Source organism: Phyllobates terribilis, unplaced genomic scaffold (assembly GCF_046119375.1).
Source record: "Phyllobates terribilis strain yellow unplaced genomic scaffold, ASM4611937v1 Scaffold_5__5_contigs__length_657084704, whole genome shotgun sequence".
Lineage (NCBI taxonomy): Eukaryota > Metazoa > Chordata > Amphibia > Anura > Dendrobatidae > Phyllobates > Phyllobates terribilis.
Genome location: NW_027362765.1, coordinates 3,034,138 through 3,059,170, shown reverse-complemented (window position 1 = coordinate 3,059,170; position 25,033 = coordinate 3,034,138). Strand labels below are relative to the sequence as shown.

The 25,033-nt window shown below is 43.3% G+C and overlaps 1 protein-coding gene across 4 annotated transcripts in view; it reads right to left on the bottom strand.

The window, feature by feature from the left end:
• Positions 1-25,033, bottom strand: part of LOC141271706 (uncharacterized) — a 35,461-nt gene that overhangs the window by 5,904 nt on the left and 4,524 nt on the right. Inside the window, exons 1-7 of one of the 4 annotated variants that reach the window (XM_073681785.1) lie at positions 13,904-14,025; positions 4,512-4,661; positions 4,203-4,382; positions 3,997-4,120; positions 2,960-3,010; positions 2,779-2,876; positions 2,505-2,595 (exon numbers count right to left, since the gene is read on the bottom strand). In XM_073681785.1, coding sequence (XP_073537886.1) covers positions 2,505-2,595; positions 2,779-2,876; positions 2,960-3,010; positions 3,997-4,120; positions 4,203-4,382; positions 4,512-4,589 — 622 coding nt within the window. In that variant the 5' untranslated portion in view covers positions 4,590-4,661; positions 13,904-14,025. Of the gene's footprint in view, positions 1-2,504; positions 2,596-2,778; positions 2,877-2,959; positions 3,011-3,996; positions 4,121-4,202; positions 4,383-4,511; positions 4,662-10,189; positions 10,289-13,903; positions 14,026-25,033 lie in introns of those variants that run through there. The other 3 variants (XM_073681784.1, XM_073681783.1, XM_073681786.1) reach the window with 3 other exon arrangements.

Here is a 25,033-nt window from a genome sequence, read left to right as displayed (position 1 = left end):
TATCAGGCCAAAATCATCAGGGTATGTGAACTTTTGATCAGGGTCATCTGGATGTTTTTGGTTGTCATTAAGATTTAAAAAAAGAAAACACAGTAGTTTGACAATAAATAGCTTTACCAAGTCAATAACCATGAGTGGAGAAAAAGTTTTTTTGTTATCATTCATATTCTCTGAACAAGGCCAAGAGTGCAAGAATTCTGCCGGGGTATGTAAATGTTTGAGCACAACTGTATGTGTCTTTGCTTAACAAATCTACATGTCTGGCTGATTAAGATTTGAAGCTGTTTCAATCACAGAAACCTCATAGGATGAACCAGTGGAGCGTGGTATTCAACTGTTTGTTCATTCTGCCCCTCAAATAAGGAATAAAAAGCCACCAAACAATGTTATGTTGGCAAAAATGATACCAATAAAAACTTCTACTCATCTCACAAAAAACAAGTCCCCACTCTGGTTCATCATCTATTAGTGGAACAACAGAGGTTTCCACATTTGCAGCTCAAAGGATCTTGAAATGCAACATGGCTTCCATAAACCAATCCACCAATATCCACTCACAAAGTCAAATCCCCCTTCGCTTCTGAGCCTTGCAGTGTACCCAAATTACATTTAGCATCCATGTATTTGGCATTACTATAGTGAGAAGATCCCACTTAACTTAGTCTCCTGGAGCACAATCTGGGCACTATGTGTTGGGGAATAAAATGGCATATTTGTAATTTTCACTCTGCAACATCCACTGCATGATAATTTCTTGAAAGTGGCTGTGGAGTCAAAATAGTCACTACTCCTGTAGATTAATTCAATGAGAGTTATAATGTCCAAAATAGAATCACTTTATGGGGATTTCTACTGCTCTGTTTTTCTGCCATTTTATTATATTAGGGCTTCTGCAAATGGTGTGTCCCATCTCCTCTGGGATCTGCTCCTGCGACGTCTGCTTCTCTCACCAGGAGCCGCCTTATTCATTCTGCAGGCGGCACAGGTTATGGAAGAGACATAGGAACCAGAAGCTCTGGGTGGCACAGGTTCTGTCCAGCCACTAAGATTAGGGTTGCTGGGACCAGTTGCACCATCCAGTCTTGCAGTATGGGTGTGTGTGCTGTCCAGCTGGAGTAACCTGCTGCCTGCTTCAGCCAATCAGAAAGCACCACACCCTACTAAAGCTCGGAGCATATTGCTGGAAGCCGCCAGATACAGCCTTGTTCTCCTCGGGTTCAGTCCTCTGTGCTCAGCTCTCGGCTTGTGTATTTGTTTCCTGTTGTGAGCCCGGCCCGTTTACTGACTACTGTTGTGTCTTCTGATTTTTCTCTGCCCTCATGGTTCTGACCCGGCTACTTGACTACTATTCTTCCCATCTCACACCACAGAACAGCAGGTAACACCGTGGTCCAAGTCTAGGGGTCTCTATGTAAGTCCAGATCCATGTAGAGGGATTAAAGGGTGATGAGCAAATCAATAAGTGGGATCTGGAAAACGGAGTAGAGAGTGGCAAATCTGTTTGTGGCAGCCATCTTTTGAGCTGCCAGGTGACCATGAACAGTGCCCTCAATACATAGTGTCTGCAAACTATTCCAGCAAGATCTGCATTCAAATAGCTAAATGTCGCTCCTTCTCTTCTTAACCCTGAAATGTGCCCAGACAGTAGTGTACAACCATATACAGGGTATTGTTGGATTCAAGAGAAGTTGGAAAATAATTTGTAAGATCCATTTGTTTCCTATTATCCTTTGTGAAGAATTCCAAAGTTATCACCACATAAAGTGACACACGTCAGATTTAAAAAATGGGGCCTGATTAGGAAAACAAAACTGGCTGCAGGAAGGGGTTAAATCAGAGTATTTTGGGCACTAACTACTGTATTAAAAAACTGTGAGTATAGACAATAACACATCTACTGAAATGATCAAACTCAACAGTCCTCATCAGTAAAAATGAGTAACTAGTGGTGAAACCTCTCTGGGGTAATTGGAGTATGGGGCTTTCTATCAGAAGAGTTTCAAGAAGAATATTGTCGATTATTAAAGCAGAATTTGGCCAGAAAGGCTGGACCTGGTCTTTTAGGGACCATATGAACACATTCAGCAGCACAGAAGGGAGAGAAGGCAGATTCATTCAATAAGATATCAGGATTCTAGAAAGCCAACAGCATCATTACCCTCCGCTTTCTCTAAGAGGTCCATCGTAATTTTTCTTCAAGTGATTTTCTAACTTGTCAGCACATTCTACGTACGCTGTCATTTGGCTTTGTAAATCACAGATCTGGGCAGGTAACGGTCAGCGTATTCTAATATCAGAGTGTAGGTGGATTGTTCAGGTTTCAAAGGGTTTTCAATACCCAAAGTCATTTGAAAAGTTTTGGGTGGAGGAAAATGTTGTGGTCTAGAGGCAAAATGGTGATCACACGATTGTGATACAGCAGACCCTACACCAATGATAAAGCAGCCACAGCCGGTGACTGAGAATAATCGGTGACTTCTCTACATTTAGTGGTTACTACTCACCCGGATAGTCATATATAGGAATCTCCTCTTTACACCACTCATCACCCCTCACATATGTCTCTGTAATATTAATATGGGTCAGACCTTCACCCTGAAACAAAAAAAAGTCACAGAGAGAAGAAGTCACATCAGCTCTAATCCTGCCATCTCCACCGTTCTCATTGCACAAGTATAAAACATAAAATACTGGTGTATAAAACAAGACTGAGCACAAGACCTTCACAGCCGTCTACACATCATAGGGGAGATCTCATGACACCTTCTCTCCATCTACCTGATGATCCTGAGGAACATTGGGGTCTTCTTGTTTACAGTCCTGTGGAAGAAGAGGACGGGGACATCTCTCTGTTGTTGTCCTCTTTCTGGATAGATCTGGAGGAAACACATACAGGGACTGAATTCATTCTTTACATACAGATAATTATAGGCCATGTGTATTTAGTCCTGTCTATTACCTGGTGATGTGAGGGGCTGGGGAACCTCCATCATGACACCCTTGTACAGATCTTTATAATAAATAAAAGGACACAACCAGGACATCAACATAGTTAAGGAAGGGCCTTCTACTCCATATGCAAATTTAAACCAAAAAATAATGAGTCCAAATAAGAACACCAAGAATATCCATGCTAGTGTGCAAAATGCAATTCCGTTTAATAATCGGTTACATTGTGGACAGCTTATACAAATCTTGGAGGCAATAACGGGATAAACAAAGGACTGAGCAGAGAGGCAAGGTAGGGGAAAAGAATAACACGAAGGCAACAGAGGGAAGATAAAGTGCATCTGGTACAGTTAAGGTCCTTTTGCAAAGTAACAAAATTGGGTCCCAGTATTATGACAAGGTATATAACAAGGGTATAAGAATCCGCTCCTATATTCCTCTCTAAAGTGCTAACAGGTCCCCAAATGTAAATTATTGCTCACCCATAGTGTATCCAGGAGTTGTGCTGTCCCTCCGTGTCAAAGTGCAGGCCCAACACATGTTTCGCTAGATGCTGCTTCCGGGGGCATGTGGAGAGGAGTGTGCAAAGGGGGAGTTTTATAGGAGCGCCTCTGATGCTTAATTGGCATCACCGGCGCATGTGGGCTGTGTCAGGCCGGCAGAGGAACAGTGAGGGGGCGTTTTCGAGAGGCCACAGGTCAGGAAGAATGACATCCTGTGACGCCAGAGACACATGACCAACCGTCCACATGCTCATTCCCGGCCCCAGAGAACCTATGCGTGCTGCCAAGTCGGCCATCTTTGCTCAGGGCAAGCTAAGGGCAAAATCAGCTCTTCCCACCAATAAAAACGCTAGAAGTGGTCACATGACCGTAACATCATCAAAGAGGAAGAGACAAGGTAAACAAATCCGCCATCTTGGCTCAGGGCAAACTAAGGGCAAAAATCAGCTACAGGCCACCCACCAATAGAAATGCTAGAAATGGTCACGTGACTGTAACATCATCAAGGGGGCAGAGACAAGGTAAACAAAGGAAGGAAGAGTACCTGGTGATGTGAGGGGCTGGGGAACCTCCATCATGACATCCTTGTACAGATCTCTGTGTCCATCTAAATACTCCCACTCCTCCATGGAGAAATAAACGGCAACATGCTGACACCTTATAGGAACCTGACACATACAATGATAACGTCACCCCCCTTTCCCTTCATAGCATTACTGTATAATATCCCAGCATTCCCAGCAGTATTACCTCTCCAGTCAGCAGCTCAATCATCTTGTAGGTGAGTTCTAGGATCTTCTGGTCATTGATGTCCTCATGCATCAGAGGGTGAGGTAGAGGCCCTGTCATTGGGCTCAGGGGTCTTCCCAATCCTTCAGACACAGGGTCCTGACAGCGCTCACTAGAGGTCTTCTTCACTACTGTGTAATCCTGGTTATGTAGAGACACATTAATAAATCTCACTACAGACATTTCCAGAGTCCTCACCTCTCCAGTTCTGTCCATCTGTTATTCCCATAGATAAGAATGATGTAATGTGATGTCATCAGAATCTCTCACCTCTCCAGTAATCCGGAAGAGGATCTCTAGGGTGAGGTGTAATATCCTCTCCGCCATCTTGTCTCTGTCCATATCCATCCTTGATGGGTAAATCAGGAAGATTCTCTTATGTAGAAGATCTTCACTGAGAGGATCTGATATTGTAGAGACCTGAATGAGAAGAAGATGAGCCGATGTAACATCATAAAAATCCTGTGTAATAATACAATTACTGGAGATAATAAGGGAAACATATGAGGAGATTTATTATTTTACAGTATTTAGTTTTCTTCTTTACATCTAGTAATAAAACCTAAATATTTTAGGACACAGACAACAAGTAATTTCTTCCTTGGAGTCTGTAGCTGAATACCTTTCTCATAGACTCATCTTCCTTATTGCTAATTCTCGTCTCATTTACTGACACTGGAATCGGCATTAGTAATACTGCAACAGATATTCATTACACGTGACATGAGAAATAACTACTTCATGATGAGGACGACATCTTCATCTTTTACTAAGGCTCTAGAAACATATTTGGCCAGAGTCCATCACTGACTACATCTCCACCGGCCGTCTATATGAATGTTTCCCGTCTTCCCCATTTTTGAAAACATTAACCCCTTAAAGACCCTGGGATTTTCTGTTTTTGCATCTTTGTTTTTTTTCTCCTTGTTCCCAGAGCCATAGCGTTTTTATTTTTTGGTCAATATGGCCGTGTGAGGGCTTAATTTTTGTGGGACGAGTTGTACTTTTGAACAACATTACTGGTTTTACCATATCGTGTACGAGAAAATGGGGAAAAAATTCCAAGTGCAGTGAAATTGCAAAAAAAGTGCAATACCGCAGATTTTTATTTTTAATTTTTTTTACCACGTTCACTGAATGCTAAAACTGACCTGCCACTCTTATTCTCCAGGTCATTACGAGTTCGTAGATACCAAACATGTATAGGTTCTTTTTTATTTAAGTGGTGAAAAAAAAATCCAAAATTTGCTAAAAAAAAAAAAAATGGCGCCATTTTCCAAGACCCATAGCGTCTCCATTTTTCAGGATCTGGGGCCAGATGAGAGCTTATTTTTTGCATGTCGAGCTGACATTTTTATTGATACCATTTTGGGGTAGATCCGATGTTTTGATCGCCCGTTATTGCATTTTATTGCAATGTTGTGGCGACCAAAAAATGTAATTCTGATGTTTAGTACTTTTTTCTCGTTACGCTGTTTACCGCTTGGATTAATTCTTTTTTTATATTCATAGTTCGGGCGATTCTGAACGCGGTGATACCAAAAATGTGTATGTGTTTTTTTTCTATTATTTTATTTTGAATCGGACGAAAGGGGGGTGATTTAAACTTTTACATTTTTTTTATTTTTTTAAAAAACATTTTTTTTTTTTTACACTTTTTGCTTGCTTCTATAGTCTCCATAGCAGACTAGAAGCAGCAACTGTCCAATCACCTCTGCTACATAGAGGTGATGATAAGATCATCTCTATGTAGCAGAAATGCTCCTGTGCTATGAGCGCCGACCACTAGGTGGTGCTCATAGCGATCATTACAGACCCAGGGTTGTCATGCCCACCCATCAGTGACCCGCGATCAGTGCCGGAGCCCTCACTGAACCGGAGGTGATGGCCTGGTGCGTACTATTACGCCCCAGGCTTTAAAGGGGTTAAACATTTGTTTTAAAAAAAATAAAAAATTTTGGGCATCAGGACATAGATGTACACCACAATGATGGCACAGGTGCGGCTGCAACAAAACCCCTGGCAGTTTAACCATTTTCTGCTGTCAAAAACAAACATGGCATCTAAGAAGGTTTGACAGAGTTCAGCTGAATGCCCCTCTTTCCCCAAGTACTCGATAGTATGGGGCTGCCCAGTTACTACCATAGTTAAATGCCTAATAATGGTGTCTGGGCCTGAAATGTATGAAATTCTATTAGGCCGGGGCCAGGGACAACGTCCAATAAGTTACCTTTTAACCTCCCAGTACACATTAGATTAGAGTTGCATGAAAGCACTGATTTTGGGGGTTTACTCAACTATATAATGTATTTGGGGACCTCCCGACAGATGATGTCAGGGCAGAGAAGGATCTGGCATCCTGAATTTCAGAGGCTAATCCGTTTGTTCTTCCTGTACATAATCCTCCGCTAGAGGAGTCTGGAGACGACCATCATACAGATCACAGGAAAGCTGGAATATTTGTGTGTATGGGGGAGTCTGGAGAGATAGCCGTCTGCCAAATGACCATTCAGCCAACACTTATCTCATGTATATGGGGTCGTTAGTATTACACTGACTGGCAGGGATAATATACCGCACTATAGTAGTACAGTGTGAGAGCAGGAGTTATACTTTATCTATCCTGACTCCATTTTGATTTTTGTAAGTGTATCTTCTGCTTACTAAAATGGAGTTTGAGTCAGTATGTGTGTGTGAGATAAGATGTCCCTCAGGAATGTCTTTGTCTAGAGACCAGAGAAAACATAAGGAAGAAACGAAAGTCAGAAAGCTGGGTGTCAGTAGTGTTAACTTAGCCAATTAGATGTATGTATGCTAATGCCAGCACATATTTAGAGATAAGCTGAGCAAATTATATTGTTTAAAGTATGAATACTATTAACCTATATAAACCTGGACCAGAGCATGTAAAAGTAGATCTAGCCTGATGCTCAAATGTATCAGTCGTAGTTCTGCCGTGCACGTATTTGAATTTTACAATTTAATTTGGAACAGGCACAACGTCTCAGAACGCCTCACGTTATGTGGCGAAAACAAAACCTGGCGCAATGAACAGGGACCCACTAATGCAAAAGACTGCTGACCCAACCAATTTGATGGAACCCAGACAGACAGATATCCGGGACTGCTGCAGCAATTGGTAAGAAGCATTATTCTTACACTACCTGAATTTATCCCTCTGTTTTCATGGGTTGCAGTACGCGTTGGGTAAGTAGTCACAGGTCATTTGATCTGTTCATAGTAAGTGGGTCCATTATTGTTAGACAAAGAACCCTGATGAGACCTTGTGTACTGTGTTGAATTCTTGTGCTGTATGTTGTATGGGGAGTGTGGATTTGGTGTTTCACTGGTCATCTGTACATGCAGTTGGATTGTAGTGATTAGTTGATTGTACCCGGTGGAGCAGATTGTTGGTTGTTACAGCAGCCTCTTGTATTGCTAAGGAAACTCATATGGTTCAGGCTCCTAGACGTAGGGGCTGATGGTTGTCATCTGATTATAAGTCAGGCATGGCGTGACAGAGTAGGAGACCATAGTGAAAGGTAAGAGTCCCCACTGGTTTTTCTCTCTAGTCCTGTATTCCTGTTTCTTTTTTAAGAAACAGAACATGGGTATTAATCTGTTTAGTAAGAAACAGATTGAGCATGGTAGAGGTGCTGTATAGAGTATACAATCCATAGTGAAAGGTATGACTTCTCACTGGTTTGTGTCTACTCATGTATTCCTGTTTTTAAAGAAACAGAAAGAAAGAAAAGAAATTTGTGCAGAAAATGCATAGGTTTTGTTTAGTGTGTGGTTATCCACCGGGTGGCAGATTTGATGAAGGTTTCTTGAAAGTGTTGGAGGAACAGCAAGGTTTTTTAAATGATCTTGGTTTACTAAAACAGACTGAGATATGGTGGAAAAACTCTAAATCTGTAAATAGAGGCGATTGGAGGAAGAAAAACGTGATGATAAGTTTTTGTATTTTGAAGTATGTAACAAAGATGGCGTTCATTCCCCTGCCCCTCCCAGTTTGACTCCACCCCCATACATTGTCCCTGAAGGATGGACATGTTGTGTATATAGGAATCAGAATCCAGATTGGGTGGAGACCTGTTGTGTATGTTGTGCCCACTGTTGGCACATAGGAACCATTAAACCCCCTACTACTAAAACAGTATTGCACCCTTTTTGTTAACGCCCCACAAACCATTTGCATAGTGTGCCCCCCTTGGCCAGAGCCCCATGTGCAATCCCCCCATAAGTCTTGGTCAGGCCCCCACTGAATATTATGCCTGCACTGGATGGGACCAACGCCCCTTCAGACCCTGCCCTCCAGAAGCTCCCCTAACACAACCCAAATGGATACAGTAGTTATACGTCAGCCTTTTGCAGCCATGAAAGACTCACTAGGACAATTAGTCAGGGTGGTCAGCTCACCCTAACCCCGCTCGCAGCTCTCGCCCAGACTGCTACCACCAAACCTCACACCCCAGTCTAGAGCCCCAGGAGTGTGTGGCGTCACTGGAATCCTACTGAAATGCTGGCCATGATGAGTAGAATGACAGACCCTGAAATGTTTCCCATGCCATTTGTTAGAGAAAGTAGAGAAAATTAGAAATGCTTTCTCCTGTTAGTAGAAAAATATTATACCTGGCTCTGGAAGATGGCAGTACTTAGTATATGAGAACATGTCTAAGGTTCACACCCGTTTACTGTCCTGTGCCTTTGTTGAAAGTTTAAAGCCCATGATTAAAGAGCCACAAATAGTGTCCTGCCCGGAGTACCTGTCTATGTCCCCAGCCGTAATACTCCAAATAGCCAAGGGTGTGGTAGCAACAAATGCACTTAATAACAAGGCAAAAACCTGGTCCAGAGCCCCTATTATGTACAACCAGTCCTGGCAAGGACAAAGAAATTTCACGTTCTAATTGTGCGAAGCCTAAATACACACAGAAACTGCAGCTGTGCTAGACTAATGATAACCCCCCCTCCTTCCCCTTCTCCAGTCTCTTCAGGGAGGGGGGACAGTCAGTGTCTCACTAAGAATCTATTTCTGCTGTATCAGTCTGCAGGAATTTCTTTTAACTTTCTCTTACTGCTTGACATCTCAGACTTTAATGTGCCCTTCTCATGCCTGATAACATCACCATTCATGTTTCACTACTCTGAATCCAGCCACCTTGTTGCCTCTGGAGGTAGGGAGAGGGGTAGTAGTGATAATGTGGGTGATCTGCTTATTAAGACACAAGAGGAACATGACTGTTTACAAATAATGTCCCACGGGGGGGGTTTCAGTCATGTTACCGATGTCCCACTACATAACCCAGACCATGAGAGCTTTGTGGATGGATCGCAGTATGGTGTTGATGGCCGGTTCTACACTGGACATGCTGCCGTTTCCTTTCATGAAACCATAGAAGCAGAGCAGCTTCCTCCACACATGTCCAGCCAGAAAGCTGAGCTCCGTGCCCTTGAAGAAGCCTGCAGACATGCTAAAGATCAGACTGCTACGATTTATACAGCCAGCCGCTATGCTTTCATGACTATGGACCTATATGGAGAGCTGGATCTTAAGAAAGTAAGTCTATCAAGAATGATAAACCTGTCCAACTCCTGATGGAGGACCTACCTTTACCAGAGAAAGTTGCCATGGTGAAAGTCAAAGGTCATGCAAAGGATAACTCAACTACAGCTAAAGGCAACCACCTGCCCGACCAGGCTGCAAACTCTGCAGTTTACCAACAAAGAGACAACCCTGCCAGGGTGACAGCTGCACAGGTGTACTCAGCCACAGAACCACCGGTGGCCTACGACAACAACAGGCTGGTGTTAAAGAATTGGCCAGATGGCAAGAGAAGGGAGCCGTGCAGTTACCAGAAGGACTGTGGCACGTGGGGGACAAAGGTTGGCTTCCCTGAGTTCTGTATCCTATGATGGCTCAAGCTACCCACGACAATACCCACCAGTCAAAAACTGCCATGAGAGACCTCGTCCACTCCAGAAATCAAATAGAAAAAACTTTGGCAGTCCAATGATGATACTTTTTAAAATACTTTTTTGAAGAACCCCATATAGAAAAGCAGGGTATATGTCTAAATAAATATATAAAGAATAAAGAAATCAAAATCTTATGAAAATACAAACATTTCATAGACATTTTTTGCCGAGTTAAGACAACTTAAAGACATAGGATATACTCTAATGTGAACATTATTATACTTCATCAGGGTTACTTCATACATGATGTAATTTCATATTGTCAATTATATAAGATCAGGCAATTTAATAAGAGTAATATAAATTCATAGAGTGGTGATACCAAAACAACTTATTCATAGGAATATATATTCCATGGGAATTGTGCCTAAATGGTGAGCACCTAATTGTTAAGGAATAAGAATAAAACAAAGAATGAATACCTAGTATGCTGGAAAAAAGGCTTAGTGGAAATCAGGACGAGGGGCCTAGTAGTCAGAAAGGATCCTGTAATGCCCTGGCATAAAGCAGAGTATAAAGAAGGTCACGAATCTGTAACTGCAAAATAATAGATTTGCTGGATCTAATGGATCAGAGAGTTCCATGTCATAACAGCAATATACATATGAACACACATACCTGCTGCGTGGGGTGAATATGGGGTGGCTGTGGAAATGAGCGGTGTTTGTAGGTGCCAAGGGGAGGATAATGCTCCTCAAATACCCTGTGGTGCCATTGGTGGTTTAGTGAGTGATCGAGTGCGCGTTGTCTCTGGACGTGTCAGGGAGCTTCCAGTCCAGAGCACTCTGAAGTCTGGCTGTTGGAAAGCACGCCGGTGGAGCACAATGCTGAAGACTTCCGGACATGTGCAGTAAAGCTACTAGTCATGCGCACTAAGATATCCACTATTGGAGCGCACACTGCAGTGGAATGCACTATAAGGAGCTTCCTGGCTTGCGCAGAATCGCTGTCAGCATGGACTAGGCAATTAGCGAAGCAAGGATAGCAATATAGTAATCGGTGGGCAAAAAATATTATTTTAGTGCAATCTATGTTACTATTTAATGCACTACGTGAGTAGAATTAATGAGTGACCTGTAAAATAAGCAGGAAGAAGGGAAAAATCAGAGACTCATTTACATAAAAATTTATAAGATCATATGAAAATAGAGATATAACTTTTAAATGATTCCATACTGGAAACAAATTCAAAGAAAGAACATCAATATTGTAACTCATACTGGATTACTTAGTGCGCATGTCACTCATACTCTCAAAGTCCATTCGATGAGGGCCACATACTCCTTGCTGTGGCACTGCATCTTTAGCTCTCCATAGGAGAACTGGTGTCCCTGTTTGGTGACACTGTAGCTTCCTCTCTAGTATAGACACTTTTTTGTTTAAATCCTGCTTGTCCAAGATAAGGAATCCTTCCTTAACTTAATCCCCTTTAATTAGACCTTCTGGCTAGAGACTAGTGAACATTTCAATGTTCGCCGAATATTTAGACATTCGCCAAATTTATTGGTCGAATGTTCGTCGACCATTACCAAGCACCATAGGATTCAAAGGGGGGACGAAAAAAAAAGCATATGCAACACCTTTAAATGGGCATAAAAAGCTGCCAAAACACATCAAATAAGGGGTAGACACCAGGAAAGTGCCATGAATTGACCCAGAGTACAAGTACTATAATTATTATCAGTATTACAGCGACATTTAATCCATTGTGCGTTACATGTGAAAAGGGGTCACCGACTGGTACAAGAGGAGAGAGGACCCTGCCGGTGAGGGCGCAAAAACAATGTACAAGGGATGGGTGAGGGTACAGTAGGTCAGGGTACAGCTAGTCGTGCAGTGGTATGCTGGAGCGAGGGTTACCGCAGATTGTACGCTTGTCACAAGAAGTGGGTCTTCAGCTTCCTTTTCAAGGTTTCCACGGTAAGCGACAGTCTGATGTGTTGGGGTACAGAGTTACACAGTAGGTGAGATGCACAGGACAAATCTTGTATGCAATTGTGACAAGAAGAGATAAGAGGGAGGTAGAGAAGAAGATCTTGAAGGATGGGAGGTTGTGTGCATGTAATTAGTACAGGGAAATATATGGGCTCCTGTCAGGTATATATTATTGGAGGCAGGAGAATGTATGGGCTCCTGTCAGGTATATATTGTTGGAGGCAGCAGAATGTATGGGCTCCTGTCAGGTATATATTATTGGAGGCAGGAGAATGTATGGGCTCCTGTCAGGTATATATTATTGGAGGCAGGAGAATGTATGGGCTCCTGTCAGGTATATATTGTTGGAGGCAGCAGAATGTATGGGCTCCTGTCAGGTATATATTATTGGAGGCAGGAGAATGTATGGGCTCCTGTCAGGTATATATTATTGGAGGCAGGAGAACCTATGGGTTCCTGCTAGGTATATATTATTGGAGGCCGCAGAATCTATGATCTCTTCCCAGGTATATGTTAATGAAGCTAGCAGAATGTAGCCTGCAATGTATGGTCTCCTTCCAGGTCTTGACTGCAGCCCATGCATTCTAGCCGTTTCACTGTTAAAGACACTATAATGTAAGGGCTCCTGGTGGTATATAATAGTGAAGTCATCACAATATATTGGCTCCTGCCAGGTATACAATAGAACATCAGAATCAGGGCCGTAACGTACCCGGCGGACATGGGGCCCGCCGGTGCCAGCCCCTATTTCAGCTGAATGTGCATCCTAGAACACATATTCAGGTGAAGTGTATTGCAGCGCAAACACTTGCAAAATCCGTGCTCCGCAATACATGCTGCTGGCTAATCAGAGGCGACCGGGGGTGCATTGCAGTGATGTTATGTGCTCCTGTCAAAATCAACCAAAATCAGCTGCCAGCTTCAGATGTGGACGCCGCACAGCATGGTGAGTGCTAGGAAGGTGAGTAGGAGCGTTTATTGTTTTTTTCTGTGTATTGACCAACAGCGGGGCCATATATCAGGATGGGGGCCCAGGGTGAGGGCCATATACCAGGATGGGGGACATATACCAGGATGAGGGCCATATACCAAGATGAGGGCCATACACCAGGATGGAGAATATATACCAGGATGAGGGCCATATACCAGGATGGGGTCCTGGATGAGGGCCGCATACCAGGATGGGGAACATATTTTAGAATGGGTTGTGCATTATACTATACAGAGGACTATAGGCTGTGCATTATACTACATGCATGACTATAGGGTGTGCATTATACTGTATGGTGGATTATTGAGGGTGCATTATACTATATGGAGGAGTATAGGGAGTGCATTATACAATAGGGAGGACTATGGGCTGTGCATTATACTGTATGGAGTACTATGGGGTTCATTATAGTGTATGGAGGAGTATGGGGAGTGCATTACTATAAGTAGGAGCATAATACTGTAGGGGGGATTATGGGGCACTATGACTTCTGTGTTCACCTCTGGGGAGTGTAATGCTTAGCTTTTTTTTCTATACAGTAAAGAACAGCATCAGAATGGGGGATATATACCGTATATACCAGTATGGGGCTCTAAGATAAGGGACCATGATGAGGGACATACAGTACAGACCAAAAGTTTTGACACACCTTCTCATTTAAAGATTTTTCAGTATTTTCATGACTATGAAAATTGTACATTCACACTGAAGGCATCAAAACTATGAATTAACACATGTGGAATTATATACTTACCAAAAAAGTGTGAAACAACTGAAAATATGTCTTATATTCTAGGGTCTTCACAGTAGCCACCTTTTGCTTTGATGACTGCTTTGCACACTCTTGGCATTCTCTTGATGAGCTTCAAGAGGTAGTCACCGGAAATGGTCTTCCAACAATCTTGAAGGAGTTCCCAGAGATGCTTAGCACTTGTTGGCCCTTTTGCCTTCACTCTGCGGTCCAGCTCACCCCAAACCATCTCGATTGGGTTCAGGTCTGTTGACTGTGGAGGTCAGGTCATCTGGCGTAGCACCCCATCACTCTCCTTCTTGGTCAAATAGCCCTTTCACAGCCTGGAGGTGTGTTTGGGGTCATTGTCCTGTTGAAAAATAAATGATGGTCCAACTAAACGCAAACCGGATGGAATAGCATGCCGCTGCAAAATGCTGTGGTAGCCATGTTGGTTCAGTATGCCTTCAATTTTGAATAAATCCCCAACAGTGTCACCAGCAAAGCACTCCCACACCATCACACCTCCTCCTCCATGCTTCATGGTGGGAACCAGGCATGTAGACTCCATCCGTTCACCTTTTCTGCGTCGCACAAAGACACGGTGGTTGGAACCAAAGATCTCAAATTTGGACTCATCAGACCAAAGCACAGATTTTCACTGGTCTAACGTCCATTCCTTGTGTTCTTTAGCCCAAACAAGTCTCTTCTGCTTGTTGCCTGTTCTTAGCAGTGGTTTCCTAGCAGCTATTTTACCATGAAGGCCTGCTGCACAAAGTCTCCTCTTAACAGTTGTTGTAGAGATGTGTCTGCTGCTAGAACTCTGTGTGGCATTGACCTGGTCTCTAATCTGAGTTGCTCTTAACCTGCGATTTCTGTGGCTGGTGACTCGGATAAACTTATCTTCAGAAGCAGAGGTGACTCTTGGTCTTCCTTTCCTGGGGCGGTCCTCATGTGAGCCAGTTTCTTTGTAGCGCTTGATGGTTTTTGCAACTGCACTTGGGGACACATTCAAAGTTTTCCCAATTTTTCCGACTGACTGGCCTTCATTTCTTAAAGTAATGATGGCCACTCGTTTTTCTTTACTTAGCTGCTTTTTTCTTGCCATAATACAAATTCTAACAGTCTATTCAGTAGACTATCAGCTTTGAATCTACAAGACTTCTGCACAACACAACTGATGGTCCCAACCCCATTTATAAGGCAAGAAATCCCACTTATTAAACCTGACAGGGCACACCTGTGAAGTGAAAACCATTTCTGGTGACTACCTCTTGAAGCTCATCAAGAGAATGCCAAGAGTGTGCAAAGCAGTCATCAAAGCAAAAGGTGGCTACTTTGAAGAACCTAGAATATAAGACATATTTTCAGTTGTTTCACACTTTTTTGTTAAGTATATAATTCCACATGTGTTAATTCATAGTTTTGATGCCTTCAGTGTGAATGTACAATTTTCATAGTCATGAAAATACAGAAAAATCCTTAAATGAGAAGGTGTGTCCAAACTTTTGGTCTGTACTGTATATACCAGATGGAAGTCTGGTATATATATATATATTTTTTTTTTTTTTTTTTTTCCTGGGTGGGGTATGGTCCAAATCTTGCACCAGGCCCATCAGACTTTACTTATGCCTCTGGTAAGAATGTATGTGTTCCTGTTCGGGATATGTTAGTGAGCAGAGATGAGTGAATGTTTCAATGTTCGGGTCAGATTACGATTGTCGAATTTGCAAAATTCGCCGAACATTGACGAACGTCATAGGATTCAATGGGGGGCAACAACAAACGCAAACACAACACCTTCAAACTGGCCCAAAAGCTGCCAAAACGCATCAAATTAGGGGCAGACACCAGGAAAGTGCCATCAATTGAACCAGAGTACAAGTACTATAATTATTATTATTATTATTACAGCGTCATTTATTCTGTGGCGCTTTACATGTGAAAAGGAGTCACTGACTGGTACAAGAGGAGAGAGGACCCTGCCTGCGAGGGCTCACAGTCTACAAGGGATGGGTGAGGATACAGTAGGCGAGGGTAGAGTTAGTCGTGGAACGAAGGTTACTGCAGGTTGTAGGCTTGTCGTAAGAGGTGGGTCTTTAGCTTCCTTTTCAAGGTTTCCAGGGTAGGCGACAGTCTGATGTGTTGGGGTACAGAGTTACCCAGTAGGGGAGAAGTACGGGACAAATCTTGTATGCGATTGTGGCAAGAAGAGATAAGAGGGAAGTAGAGAAGATCTTGGAAGGATGGGCGATTGCATGCAGGGAGACTAGGTCACACATGTATGGAGGAGACATGTTTTCGATGGCTTGGTATGCCAAACTGCTCAGACACTCATATTTAAGTCACATGCTGTCCATTTCCTTGTGATCCTTCTTGAGATGATTCTACTCCTTCATTGGAGTCCAGCTGTGTTTAATTAAACTGATAGGACTTGATTTGGAAAGGTACACACCTGTCTATATAAGACCTCACAGCTCACAGAGAATGTCAGACCAAATGAGAATCATGAGATCAAAAGGAACTGCCCAAGGAGCTCAGAGACAGAATTGTGGCAAGGCACAGATGTGGCCAAGGTTATAAAAGAATTTTTGCATTACTCAAAGTTTCAAAGAGCACAGTGGTCTCCATAATCCTTAAATGGAAGAAGTTTGGGACCACCAGAAGTCTTCCTAGACCTGAGCAACCATGGGAGAAGAGCCTTGGTGAGAGAGGCAAAGAAGAACCCCAAGATCACTGTGGCTGAGCTCCAGAGATGCAGTAGGGAGATGGGAGAAAGTTTCACAAAGTCAACTATCACTGCAGCCCTCCACCAGTCGGGTTTTTATGGCAGAGTGGCCCGACGGAAGCCTCTCCTCAGTGCAAGACATATGAAAACCCGCATAGAGTTTGCTCAAAAACACATGAAGGACTCCCAGACTATGTGAAATAAGATTCTCTGGTCTCATGAGACGAAGATAGAACTTTTTGGTAACAATTCTAAGCGGTATGTGTGGAGAAAACCAGGCACTGCTCATCACCAGACCAATACAATCCCAACAGTGAAACATGGTGGTGGCAGCATCATGCTATGGGGGTGTTTTTCAGCTGCAGGGACAGGACGACTGGTTGCAATTGAAGGAAACATGAAATACAGAGATATCCTGGATGAAAATCTCTTCCAGAGTGCTCTGGACCTCAGACTTGGCCGAAGGTTCACATTTCCAACAAGACAATGACCCTAAGCACACAGCTAAAATAACAAAGGAGTGGCTTCAGAACAACTCTGTGACCATTCTTGACTGGCCCAGCCAGAGCCCTGACCTAAACCCAATTGAACATCTCTGGAGAGACCTGAAAATGGCTGTCCACCAACGTTCACCATCCAACCTGACGGAACTTGGGAAGATCTGTAAGGAAGAATGGCAGAGGATCCCCAAATCCAGGTGTGAAAAACTTGTTGCATCATTCCTAAGAAGACTCATGGCTGTACTAGCTCAAAAGGGTGCTTCTACTCAATACTGAGCAAAGGGTCTGAATACTTATGACCATGTGATATTCCAGTTTTTCTTTTTTTCCATTTCGTTTCCGTTTCCATTTTTTCAGTCAAGATGGGGTGCAGAGTGTACTTTAATGAGAAAAAAATATGAACTTTTTAGAATTTACCAAATGGTTGCAATGAAATAAAGAGTGAAAAATTTAAAGGGGTCTGAATACTTTCCATACCCACTGTATAAAAGCCAGATTACTAGAAAACGAGCAAACTCCTTCATGATGATAGAGGCCACCATCTCCTTAGCTTGATTGTACTTTTCTGTGGGAATGAGCTTGTCTCCAACTAGCCAGGAATATCCAGTGAATGGAACGCCATGGTTTGGTATTAGCAACCAGTACCAGAAGCAAAGCCATACACAATTTTCGTACCTCAGGAATTTTATTTGGTAGACTGGCTGAACAAACATTAGCTTCTCACAAAGGAGCTGAAGACAATAAGTGGCAGTAGGTGCAAGTTTCTCCAGCATGACCTGTTTGTTATTGTTAGATATCAGAGGGAGAACATAACTGGGCTTTGCCAAGGTGCCATATTGCATCTTTAGTCTTACAGACCCTGCACTTGAGGCCTTACATTCTACAGGACGGTGGGGAAGGGGACAGTAGGTTGTGGAGTTGCATTAGCTCCGGTGGTGTCGAGGTGGCAGTGAGGCAATGGCAGGCTGTAAGCTGTCTTGAAGAGATGGGTTTTCAGGTTGTGTCTGAAGGATTCAAATGTGGTGGCTAATTGGATGTGTTGAGACACAGAATTCCAGAGGATGGTGGATATTTGGTAGAAGTATTGGAGGCAATTGGGTGAGGAACAAATAAGTGTGGAGAGAAGGAGGTCTTGGGAGGACCGGAGATTACGTAAGGGAATATATCGGTAGATTAGTTCAGAAATGTACGGAGAAGAAAGGTTATGGATGGCATGGTAGTGTTAGTAGTTTCAACTAGATACGCGGGACAATTAGGGGCCAGTGAAGGGATCTTACAGATTGCAATCTTATGGATTGCTGGAGCCAGTCCACAGTAAAAAAGCAGTCATAGTGTGTCCGGGAACCTTAACACAGACTTTTCTTAGCTGCTTCTCGGCAGGGTTGGATGGGCCCACCAGAACCGGAAAATCCTCCGGTGGGCCCTGGCTTCTCCATCAGGAGAGTTCATAGTGCACACCTTGCAGGTTGTGATAATGATGGGGCCATCAAGCTCCTTTGTTTTCTGTTACTTGGAATGGAAGCGCAAGTATGCAGCCAGCTACCCATCCACAGGCCGCAATACTAAACTGCCACATTTCTGGACAGCTGCTTGCACTTGAAATGTTGCCTTTAAGGTTCTTGGAGGCGGAAACTTTTCACAACCTCAACCTCATGGCAGCGGCCAAGTATCCATACTCGGTCCCCAGCCACCACTATTTCTTCCCGGGTTGTCCCCGCCTTCCACAAGCATGGGTCGCAGAACATTACCCATGCCCTCCTCAGTGCACTTAGTGGGAAGGACTGCCCAACCACAAACATGTGGACAAGTGAATGTGACCAGGGATGATACATCTCACTGGAGCCAGTCCACAGTAAAAAAGCAGCCATAAAGTGTCCGGGAACCTTCCCACAGACTTTTCTTAGCCAGGGCAGGGTTGGACTCGCCCACCAGAGAACCGGAGAATCCTCCAGTGGGCCCTGGCTTCTCTTTCAGGAGAGTTCATAGCGCAAACCTTGCAGCTGCTATAGGGCTCTTTAGCAGGGGAGAAAGGTGGTCCCTCAGAATCAAATCCTCTGGTGGGCCCAATGTTCTTCAGTCTGACACTGCTTCTCGGTGAGAATTGTATTTTACCACATTCATATTCTTTAGCTTGGTGAAAGGACTGGCATAGGGGGAAACCGTATCTACTCTGGCTGTCATTTCTCCCAGAAAGTCCTCTAATGCAGCTTGTTGAATAAGCAATGGCAGCCCGTCCAACATCAGCTCACACTTCTCGGTGGCGCTTAGTCACAGACAAAGATCTTTCTTTATGCCTTGAATTTAATCATTACAGAGTTGGACTATGGCCTGATCTGCAATGCGTTTTGAGAAATAACATGCATAAGCAAAGGCACGGTTTAGGCCACTGAAGGTCATTAAGTGAAACTCATACAGCTTTCCCACAGACTGAAAGAGGGCATCAAGACTTGTAAGCAGGCAAGACTTCCAAAAGGGAGGCAGTGTTTAGGAAAAATATAAAAGGATTTTACAAAGGAGACATTACAATACATATGCAGTTACACAAAATAATAAGGATTAAAGAAGAAACTTACTATAAGATAGCAGAGACGATTCAATATAGGAAGAGGGAAGCACTCCAGATTTGTCCGCTACTGAACGGGATCCATTGCTTATAATAAATATATACTCCCAGCAATGAATACTGATCCATCCTCAGTGGATTCTTTTATGCTGAAGAGAAAGACCTGCCCACACACCCCCTGGGATGGCATCACGTGGGCTGGACTCCAGCCTTCACATTTTTATTAAAATAGCTGGCTTTTGCGATAACTTAACACTGGTTGATCGTAGAGACTTGCAAGCGATGCCATATTTTCCGTTATGATTTTACCTTTCTCTCGATGACATAGTTGCGGTCTGCTATTTTCATACTTTTGCGCCACAGCTCCCCGGAGGGGCGTACGGCTATGAAAAAATAAGCATATTGTTCCTTAGCTGACTCTGTCACTAAAAATGTGGGCCCCATTGTTATTGGAATTATGGAACTTTAGTTATTCCATATTTCGTGTTGGTGCCGAACATCTGGAGACCGCTCTTAAATTCCTTTTGACGTCCTGGGAGTACAACCTTCTCACCTATATGTAGATTTATCGTAATCCTGTGTCTAATTATTCCCTGCCTCTGCCGGCGGAAATACACTCGCATGCTGATTGGGTTTGTAGCACCTTTTGTGATGCATTTGTCTACAAGTGACTTCTGCTGTGTGTGTTAATTTGCATGGAAGCAGTTGGTCCAAGTGTCAGCTCTTGGTCCTTTGACAAATATTATAGGGGAGGGGGATGAAGAGAGGTTTCAGGGAAAAAGAGAAATCATTAATATTTTTCTTAATATTTCCATGACACCCCACATTTCCAAAAATTAGTGGCTGAAACCAGCAAAGTGGCATTAAATTCACTACAGTAGAAATAGTGTAATTAGGACCAACACCTCTTCCAGCACAGCCAACCCAGTAGATGGAGACACAATCAGGACCATTATTTCTGCGGCCTACAGATTGGAGATGGTGGAGTTCAACCTTTTAGCTTTGTCATTTGTAGGAGTAAACAATCTTTTACGGACCACAACTGCAGGACTGAATGCTGGCTCCGGTGCTGAGAGAGGGCGGAGTACAGTGAAACGGACAAACTGCTAGACCGTGAGTGAGGTGCAGGCGGAGATGTTACGGTGGATTCAGAAACATGTGGTGTGCTCAGTGAAATAAACACATCAAGCATGTCCGCTTCTGTTACAGCTGATGGGCTTTCACTCAGCCTGACTGGAGCAAGTATACAACCGTAGTTTCGGAGACCTGCGTGACAATACTTGACACGGTAACAAAGGAGGAGGAAGAAGCAGCAGATGTGTTTGATGGTTGCTTATTGAAAACCAGTTTTGAGTTTATCATGTTTGTGTACCCCTTTGTGGAGAACAATATCTGCACCAAATAATTAAGTTTACTACACTATAACTATACTAATGGATGGAGACCAAAACCTCTTCCACTACAGCCAATCCAGGAAATGGAGACCTAACCAGAAGCGTTCATATTTCCCTAAATTAGGGCCTAACAAAGTGGCATCAATTTCACCAGAGTAGAAGTAGTTTAATGGAGACAGAAACCTCTTCCACCCTAGCCAACACAATAGATGCAGACCCAATCAGGATTCTCCACTTTCCAAAAATTTGTGGCAGACACCAGCAAAGTGACATCAATTTCACTACAGTAGAAATTGTAGAATTACTAACCAAAACCTCTTCCTCTACAGACAACCCAGCAGATGGAGACTCAACCAGGAGTGCACCATCCTCTCCAGTCGTCAGACTTGCACTCTGTTGTGCAGGTGCACGAGTTGGTCTAAAAAATGTGTGAAAGGACTCACAGAAATTGTTTCTGCCACTTTCACTACTACGTTCCCGCATTTATTCGCCGAACGTTGCCAATTTTTCCCGAATTTAAGAAATTGTGCTCGCCTTTCCAATCACAAATCCGAATGTGCCATATTAGTGTTGAATTTAAGTCGTAAGTTTAGATTTTGAACAAATTCGCTCATCACTAGTCCTGACCATGGTGTATATCGCCCAAATGGCCCCTTCCCCACCCTCGTGCTAAACCAAACTCTTGGCCGTGCCTACATTATCTAGGGGGCAGGTGCATGTAGCCATACACATTTGAAACCAGAATGTTACACACACTAAATAAAAAGACACATCTGCGTGTTTTTCTCAATATCTGACATGAAATCAGAATAAACCTTTCCCGTTTTAGGTCAATTAGGATTAACTAGATATAGCAAACAAGTGCATATAAAATATAACTTTTATTAATGAAATATTTAAAAAAGAATTTTTGCAAGATGCCCATATGGTGTATAAATATATCGTGAGTAAAAAGATATAAATATCCAGAATATAGCTAGACAGAGTATCAAGCCCTATCAGGTCCAGCACAGGTAAGGATCCAAAAAGGTACTCAAACTGTGAAGTCCAAAAAGAACCTTACATATAAGCAATAAGCCGAAGTACACATCACCAAATACCCATATAGCAATATATACGGTGATCATACCTATATCTGCATATACCCATAAACATAACAAGCCATTATTAAATGGTAGGTATGTATACAGAAATAGAACTATGAGGAGCCTTCTATTACCATCCAGGCATTAAATCCTCATAGAAAATGGAAACATCTCACCCGGGGTCTTTTTATGTATGTTCCCCCTTTACATTACAGGTGATCAGTTGATCCACGGAACATCCCGACGCATTTCAATCCTTCATCAGGGGTACATAGTTCCTCTTCATCAAGGGTATATAGTTCCTCATTCCCTCATTAGTTCCTCAATTACATCCTAATGCCTCGGATGGGTACATATGTTGCCGTGCTTTATATACGTGCATCAAGCCGCGCTCCTTCATAATTACCGCGCTAACCGTGACGTACTTCCGGTCCCAGAATACCCAGTTGCCGGAAGCCAACGTCACGCGTTCCTATGAATAGGGAACGCACTTCCGGTCCCAGAATACCCAGTTACCGGAAGCCAACGTCACGCGTTCCTATGGACATGGAACGCAAGCGTGATGCTAAGAGACACGCATCACCTTCCCAATACGTGGTACCGCCTCACGCCATGCTGGAGCGCACAGACTCCTCCCCTATGCGGTCCAGCAGTCATATTGAATGGGGTAAGAGATATTCAACAGAGGGAAAAGAAACCCTAAGCTGTCCACATCTCTATTATAGGAAATGCCCCGTATTAATGGTATGTAAAAAGGCTCTATCTGGTGATCACCAGAAAAAATGCCTAATTGCTTAAACAAACACATACAGTTCATCAGTATATTAAATGGGGGTTCCCATAGGACGAATAATTAGACATGGGACCAATAATTAGATAAGAAATATTATATTAATTAGTCGCCAGAACCACAACGGACCTCTCAAGAGGAGCAGAAGAAAAAAGGGGGGGCCCTATTAAAACGACTAGATAACAACTCATCTGCTTACCCTACCTACGTGGGGGTTGGCACCCTACAAATCCTGCGCAAATGGCGCCCCCACTCTACGGTGGCTCTCCCTATCTAACTATCCCTATTCTGTCCCTATTCTGGAAGGAATGGGGCAAAGGATAGAATCTTATTCATACCAAGTGGGGTAGTGGTGCCCAGGGTAAAGATCCATCGAGTTTCCTTTTGTAGTATGCGTAAATCCCAGTTTCCTCCTCTTATCGGTGGTGTCACCTTCTCAATGGCCATAAATTTAATGACATTGGCATCACCCAGGTGCATAGTATTTACATGATTGGCTATTGGGGTATCTTTCTTGTTTTTAATATCACGTAAGTGTTCTAATATCCTTTTCTTTAACTCCCTTCGTGTCTTCCCAATATATTCCAATTTGCATATACATGTGGCCTTGTATATCACTCCCTTCGATCGACAGTTGATGAGTTCCCTGATCTTAAACTCCCTCCCCTTAACAAAACTCCTGAAAGTGTTCCCCTGGGTCATGGCAGAGCATGCCTTACAGTTGTTACACCGATAACAGCCAGAAACTCCTCGATCCAACCATGTAGGACTACGCTCGGACATAAAATGACTATGGACGAGACGACCCCTAAGGGATCTCCCTCTACGATAAGTAATTTGTGGTTGTAGGGCCAGTTTATCTGGGAGTTTTGTTAAGGGGAGGGAGTTTAAGATCAGGGAACTCATCAACTGTCGATCGAAGGGAGTGATATACAAGGCCACATGTATATGCAAATTGGAATATATTGGGAAGACACGAAGGGAGTTAAAGAAAAGGATATTAGAACACTTACGTGATATTAAAAACAAGAAAGATACCCCAATAGCCAATCATGTAAATACTATGCACCTGGGTGATGCCAATGTCATTAAATTTATGGCCATTGAGAAGGTGACACCACCGATAAGAGGAGGAAACTGGGATTTACGCATACTACAAAAGGAAACTCGATGGATCTTTACCCTGGGCACCACTACCCCACTTGGTATGAATAAGATTCTATCCTTTGCCCCATTCCTTCCAGAATAGGGACAGAATAGGGATAGTTAGATAGGGAGAGCCACCGTAGAGTGGGGGCGCCATTTGCGCAGGATTTGTAGGGTGCCAACCCCCACGTAGGTAGGGTAAGCAGATGAGTTGTTATCTAGTCGTTTTAATAGGGCCCCCCCTTTTTTCTTCTGCTCCTCTTGAGAGGTCCGTTGTGGTTCTGGCGACTAATTAATATAATATTTCTTATCTAATTATTGGTCCCATGTCTAATTATTCGTCCTATGGGAACCCCCATTTAATATACTGATGAACTGTATGTGTTTGTTTAAGCAATTAGGCATTTTTTCTGGTGATCACCAGATAGAGCCTTTTTACATACCATTAATACGGGGCATTTCCTATAATAGAGATGTGGACAGCTTAGGGTTTCTTTTCCCTCTGTTGAATATCTCTTACCCCATTCAATATGACTGCTGGACCGCATAGGGGAGGAGTCTGTGCGCTCCAGCATGGCGTGAGGCGGTACCACGTATTGGGAAGGTGATGCGTGTCTCTTAGCATCACGCTTGCGTTCCATGTCCATAGGAACGCGTGACGTTGGCTTCCGGTAACTGGGTATTCTGGGACCGGAAGTGCGTTCCCTATTCATAGGAACGCGTGACGTTGGCTTCCGGCAACTGGGTATTCTGGGACCGGAAGTACGTCACGGTTAGCGCGGTAATTATGAAGGAGCGCGGCTTGATGCACGTATATAAAGCACGGCAACATATGTACCCATCCGAGGCATTAGGATGTAATTGAGGAACTAATGAGGGAATGAGGAACTATATACCCTTGATGAAGAGGAACTATGTACCCCTGATGAAGGATTGAAATGCGTCGGG